Genomic DNA, 6,792 nt, shown 5'->3' on the forward strand with positions numbered 1-6,792 from the left:
GTGATAGATTTTATAATAAGGCTGTAACGTAACAACGTTTTGGAAAAGGTCAAGGGGTCTGAATACTTTTCCCAAATGTTCTGTATGTACTATCTAGTCACAGTGTGATACATGATGAATTACAGTGAAAATGTATTATATTTTTTTGCAAGAATAACCTACATTGTTTTTACATTCAATAAATGATATTCATTATATTATGAAACCATTTCGGAAACTGCTTGAGCAGTTTATTTTTCGTAAGTTATCGGTCTCAACTGGAGCTGACTGTTCAAATACTGTACATAGCTTTATTATGTTAGTTACTAATATACTGCTGTTACACTGTTGCTACACTGCTATTACACTGTTGCTGTTGTTATTATCATCAATTTGATATAGAAACATGAATCTAATGTATCTAAACTGATATTGCAGCTTCATTTACATTCCATCAATGTGATTGCGCGTGCGCATCTACAGCCTGCAAGCAGCATTGCCTTCCGTAGCCTGCAGCAGGCGTGCTCGCTGTTTGCAGCAGTGCCCAGCCTCTCTCTGCGAAATAATGCTTTTTGTATTCCCGCATGCCGTTTGTTTTCTTTTATAAAATGTCAAGTGCAGACAAGTCATAGTCTTAACCGTCATGGTCTATCGTCGATACAGTAGGTTGACCTAGCTCATACGATCCTCATCATCAAACGGTGGGTGCTCGGCTCTGGCGTCATGCATGCACTACCACAGCCGGGGAACCAACGTTATATCAAGGTATAAACAGGATGAGGCCTATTTGTTAGACCCCGACCAACCCACCTCCGCTCAACGAGAATATCATCGTGATGGCCGATGATGATGATCAACAACAACCTGGTCAGCTGAAGCCCAACCCGGGATTGGGCTCTCTTCCAACGTTAGTACCAGGACTACAGGGCCCCGAGGCCAATGCGTTGCAGTACAAAATAAAGAATTCAATTTGGTAAGATATATATTAATGCGTTCAATGGTCAATGCACACTCACCACACACACTCCACTTGACTAGTTTATAAATTAGCTACGGTGCTGCACAGCTACAAAATGATGACAGCTCGGGGTCTCGCCTGTCTTCTACCTTAACTCACGCCTTCTCATTTAGGTCTTCGATTCGTTTGCTAATCAATATGTAGCTAGCTAATAGCTAACTATATTGGTGTGTATTTAAGTAGCTAACGTTAGCTAGTAGTAGAATATGAATTGAGTTTAGGTTCGCTAGCTAGCTAATATTGGTTTTCTGTCCTTGTTGTTGAGGCTGGCTGTGAAATAATTGCTGCTAGCTAGTTAGCCGAGCTTGCTAGACAATTTACCAGACATATTGAAAAATGTATTGCTCTTTAACTACACAAGCTATGTAGCCTGCTAGCTACACCATGCCAGTTAGCTACATAGTTATAATTATGTATGCATAGCCAAAGGAGGCCCAATGACACCTGAGTCCTATGTACTGACACTCGTCTATTATCAGTAATCTGCAAATATGATTAGTCAGCCAAAGGTAGGTCCCTGACACAAATGATCCATAATGTCATTGAATACAGTCTTTGTGTATAACATGTACTGTTCCATATTCTTGGTAATGAGACCTGTCAAAAAAAAAAAAATAACATTCCTAGATCCAAATGCACTGCATTGTGGAGATCTGAAAGGATTTGATATGATATAAATCTACCATGGCAAGGTGGAATATTCACCACATTGCACTTGTTAGGGCTGGGCGATATGCCCAAAATATCATATCAAGGTATGTTTAATATTTTTGACAGTATGATGGTATTTTATGTTTTTTTTTTTTTTTTTACAATAAAAAGTTCTAATTATTCTTCATGAGTAGTGAGTGATCCTAGTGTGACATCACATACATTCAAAGTGATTTCAATGGGGTTTTCTCCATTCTGTTTGGTTTATACTGTTCAATTTAACTTCAACCCAAAATAATTTTCTGTATTTACATCAATTTCTGACACATTGGTGCGGCTGGCTTCTGGGTTAAGGGGGAAGTGTGTCAGGAAGCAGTGCGGCTTGGCAGGGTCGCGTTCCGGACGACACATGGCTATCTACCTTTGACTCTCCCAAGTCTGAATGGGAGTTGCATAGAAGGGGCAAGACTGTAACTACCAATTAGATATCACGAAATTGCAGAGAAAAAGGGGTAAAATATAGATATAAATTATAGTGGGCACTTTGAATACAGCATTTGACATGACAATGAATGAAAATGCCAGGGAGGAGTTATTGTTACAGGGCAGGAATCAAAGTGTTGGTCAGTGTTTCCAAGGGGACTCTATAATCTTTGGCTACATTAAATGTTTCATCATGTAGCCAATATATTCATGCTTTGCCTATTCGTCTTTGATTTAAAATATACTGTTGCACAAACAACATGCTGATTTAGGCCTACACCATCACTGGTATCAGGCTAGCTACGTTTGCTCTGACTCAGTATATTTTATTAGCTAGCTAGCCAGCTAACTAACGACTAGCGGCTAACACGATTTAGCTAAAACTTGCTAAGAAAAGACAAGCTAGCTTTTTGCAGATGTAAAAAACACAAACTAATAGTGTAATTATAGAACGCTGGTGGATTAATATTAATTAAGAAGTAAAGTGGAAGCAGCATCGTTGCCATCAACATTGTTGCATGTGCTGCATTGACCATGCAGATTGAACGCAAGTGTCTCGTGGTCAAGCAACAACAAATGCGCTGCTTGAGTGGCGGGGGCGGGGCAAGGTTTGTGTGGAAAGTGGCATGGATAGAGAGAGAGAACGGGGAGGGATGACTCAAGTAACAGTGTAAAAATATATATATATATATATGTTATACATGGCATATGACATTTAACAAACCAAAACATTCAAATACAGTTATAGAAGGTGAAGTGAAAACCCAAACCGGTCCGTGCATCAATAGCGGGATATTGTAAACTATGTTATACCGCCCAGCCCTAGCACCTATCAGTTCAACACAGGTGCATAGGTTGTAGGTAGGCCATGGGAGAAAGAGGTCAATTTGAGATGCATACAACATTTTGTTCTGTGAGATTGAGGACTTTTGAGAACATGTTATGCTGCTGTCTTGTTCCCCCGTAAATATCTCCCATTCTTTCTCTCTTTCTCTCTCTCTCATTGTAGCAAATCTGTACAATCAAAAGTGGACAACATATTGGTGAGTAGACTTGTTATTAATATATCGGCGTTGATGCAGCGTGAAAAACAACAGTTCAGCTTTTCGTTAAAGGTGCTCATGTACCGGTGTGCACCAATTTTTAGCAATCGCTTTGACTTCCTTGTGTGTTTGTGAAAAATATGTCTCAGATATTACTAGGGCAACGGCTGTCTTTCAGCAACACTTTATTTAAATGCTGCAGGTATAATGCTTTATAACTGGGTATAAGCATGTATGAACCTTCATAAGCCTTATAAGCTATCCAGGGTTGGGGTCAATTCCGTTTAAATTCCAATTCAGAAAGTACACTGAAATTCCAATTCTCTTCAATGCTTTTCAATAAGGACAATTTGGAATTGGAATTTTGTTTACTTTCTGGATTCACTGGAATTGAAAGGGAATTGACCCCAACCCTGAAGGGATCACTGGCTTTATTACGATGTAGCTACCTTGTCTGTGTCAACATTGAGAGCATGGCAGAGTGTCTGTCTGTCTGTTCACCCTCCTCTCTCTGTCTGTTTTAGCGTTGGACTGATGTCGCCATGCAGTCTAAACATGGGTTGTGTTCATTATGGCATACTGTAGAGTAAAAAAAAAAGAAAGAAGGAATTTAAAAACAATTTGTTATTTTTGGACCTTATAGAACCCCACAGTGGAAGTGCGTCATAATACCCATAATGCCTAGCGGTCAAACAGTGAAATGGTTCCAATCGTTTTTCCACCATTCATTTTTCCTATAGCGGATTTTAGAAACACTTAAAATAAGGGCTGTGTTTGTGAAGGCTTACTCTGGCATGACGTTTTGATAAACATTTAAATCTATCTAGGACTAGGTAACTTTTATCAATATATTCAGTTCTATTTACTCTCAGATTTGAAAATGCAAATTAGCATCAAGGTAGACCTCATGCAAGACTACAAATCCCTGCAAGCTCCTGCACGTCATCTCTAGCTGACATCTTTGCTAACAGGTGTTGTGTCAATTTAAAACTTGCACAAGACAGTTCACAGAATTGTCAATGTAAGGGAGTTTAGCCAACGGATTAATTACTAAATTTAGCTCACATAGTTCATCCAGAGATTCTTACCTTTGCCTCGATTCAACTGTCTCGTCCAGATCATCATGGCATTTGTAGTTCTTTATCATAGCCACTTTATCAACTAATTTGTTTTTTTTTGTGGGGGGGGGGTAAATACAGGAAAATATATTGATGAAAGTCACATTTTCCTAGAGAAATTTACAAGGTTATCAAAACGTCATGCAAGAGCAATCCTCTATGGGAAAAAGGAAGGGTGGAAAAAACTATTGGAACCATTTCTTTGTTTGACCCCTGGGTTTAATGGGTAATTTGACTCTATCATGTCCAGTTCCTCCCTGTTTCAGTCCATTTTCCTCCTTTTTGTGCCTTATATAACGAACACGACCCTGGTAATAAACCTAACTCATATAAGGAGGACCCAATTAAAATGTAAGGTTAGACCTACTTGTGTCAATCATAACAGAATGAAAGCAGACTATAGCTAGCCTATATTGTTAGAAAAGACAGTGGCAGGCGGAAGCTAACAAGCACATGGCATGCTGGTAGTGGTGGAGTCCAGTAAATTGTTTTTTTTAAATTCTCCGCTGATTGGCTGACAACTCTCACCTCGTTCATAAGTATGGGTTCCCCTAGCAACAAAGAGGCAAATAGAAGAGGAAGAGGTGAGATGAATTCCATTCTTAGAAGCCAATTGAAAAGGAGCAAGGGTGGAGTCTGTTGTGATGTGGAAATCAAAGATGTGTTGTCAGTGTGCCCGCTGACAGCATCTCTATATACAACATGCATAGTGTTTTTGTTGTTGTTGATTATCATAATATCTAGGCTACATTTACATTACATTTTAGTCATTAGGAAGCACTCTTATCCAGAGCGACTTGGCTACAATCAGGTACATTCAACTAAGGTAGGTAACTAACTGGCAGTGACAGAGAAGCAGATTCCATGGTTCCCATGGTCACAGAGATATACTATGTCTGTCCCATCAAAACATGTTTTGTTTCCCCTCTCTATCTTATACCTCCCTCTGTACATTTTACAGCAAGATGTTGAGAAGTTTACAGACATCGAGAAACTCTACCTCTACCTTAAGTTGCCTTCTGGTCCCAACAATGGCATTGATAAAAGGTAACGTCTTCCCCCCTTTTCTCTGATTTAGTTGTATTTGATTAGATAATTCAAAATACATCAAATATTACATCAAGCGACAGACAGGGGCCTTCAGAAATGATTCATAACCCCGTGACTTATTCCAGATTTTGAATTCAAAATGGATTAAACCTTCTTTTTTTTCTCTTTCTCACCTATAACACAATACCTCATAATGACAGTGAAAACACATTTATTGAAAATGAAATACAGAAATATCTAAATTCACACCTCTGAGTGAATTTTTTTGTAGAAGAACATTAGGCAGCAATTACAGCTGTGAATTTTTCTGGGTAACTTTATATAGCTTTGCACACCGAGAGTGTACAATATTTGCACATTATTCTGAAAAAAAAAAATCAAGCTCTTGTCAAGTTGTTGATCATTGCTAGTCAGCAATTTTCAAGTCTTGACATTGAATTTCAAGGCAATTTTAGTCATAACTGTTACTCGGCCACTCAGGAACATTCAATGTCGTCTCGGTAACCAACTCCAGTATATATTTGGCCTTGTGCTTTAGGTTATTGTCCTGCTGAAAGGTGAATTTGCCTCCCAGACTGAACCAGGTTTTCCTCTGGGATTTTGCCTGTGTCTGTCTATTCCATGTATTGTTATCCTAAAAACCTCCCTAGTCCTTTACGGTGAAAAGCATACCCATAACATGATGCAGCCACCACCATGCTTGAAAATATGAAGTGATGAGTGATACTCAGTGATGTGTTGTGTTGGATTTGCCTCAAACGTAACGCTTTGTATTCAGGACATAAAGTTAATTTCTTTGCCACATTTTTTGCAGTTTTACTTTAGTGCCTTATCGCAAACAGGATGCATGTTTTGGAACATTTGTATTGTGACCAGGCTTCCTTCGTTTAACTCTGTCATGTAGGTTATTATTGTGGAGTAACTACAATGTTGTTGATCCGTCCTCAGTTTTCTCCTATCACAGCCATTAAACTCTAACTGTTTTAAAATCACTATTGGCCTCATGGCGAAATCCCTGAGCGGTTTCCTTCCTCTCTGGCAACTGAGTTAGGAAGGATGCCTGTATCTTTGTAGTGACTGGGTGTATTGATACACCATCCAAAGTGTAATTAGTAACTTCACCATCCTCAAAGGGATGTTCAATGTTTGCTTTTTACATTTTTACCCATATACCAATAGATACCCTTCTTTGCGAGGCATTGGATAACCTCCATCGTCTTTGTGGTTGAATCTGTGTTTTCACTGCTCGACTGAAGGACCTTTCAGATAATTGTATGTGTGGGGTACAAAGATGAGGTAGTCGTTCAAAAGTCCATGTAACTTCTTATGTGACTTGTTAAAGCACATGTTTACTCCTGAACTTATTTAGGCTTGGCATAATAAAGGGATTGAATACTTGACCATCCTCAAAGGGATACAAGTGTTTTACCCATCTGCCCTTCTTTGCGAG

General features: G+C 39.0%; 1 protein-coding gene across 1 annotated transcript in view; it reads left to right on the plus strand.

Moving 5' to 3' along the window:
* The first annotated feature begins 487 nt into the window (after positions 1-487).
* The window catches only part of LOC135556730 (DNA-binding protein RFX7-like), a 23,728-nt gene continuing 17,423 nt past the window's right edge, over positions 488-6,792 (plus strand). The window contains 3 exon segments of the mRNA XM_064990138.1: positions 488-952; positions 3,141-3,174; positions 5,254-5,339. Coding sequence (XP_064846210.1) covers positions 816-952; positions 3,141-3,174; positions 5,254-5,339 — 257 coding nt within the window. The 5' untranslated portion in view covers positions 488-815.

This window comes from Oncorhynchus masou, chromosome 15 (assembly GCF_036934945.1).
Source record: "Oncorhynchus masou masou isolate Uvic2021 chromosome 15, UVic_Omas_1.1, whole genome shotgun sequence".
Classification (NCBI taxonomy): domain Eukaryota; kingdom Metazoa; phylum Chordata; class Actinopteri; order Salmoniformes; family Salmonidae; genus Oncorhynchus; species Oncorhynchus masou.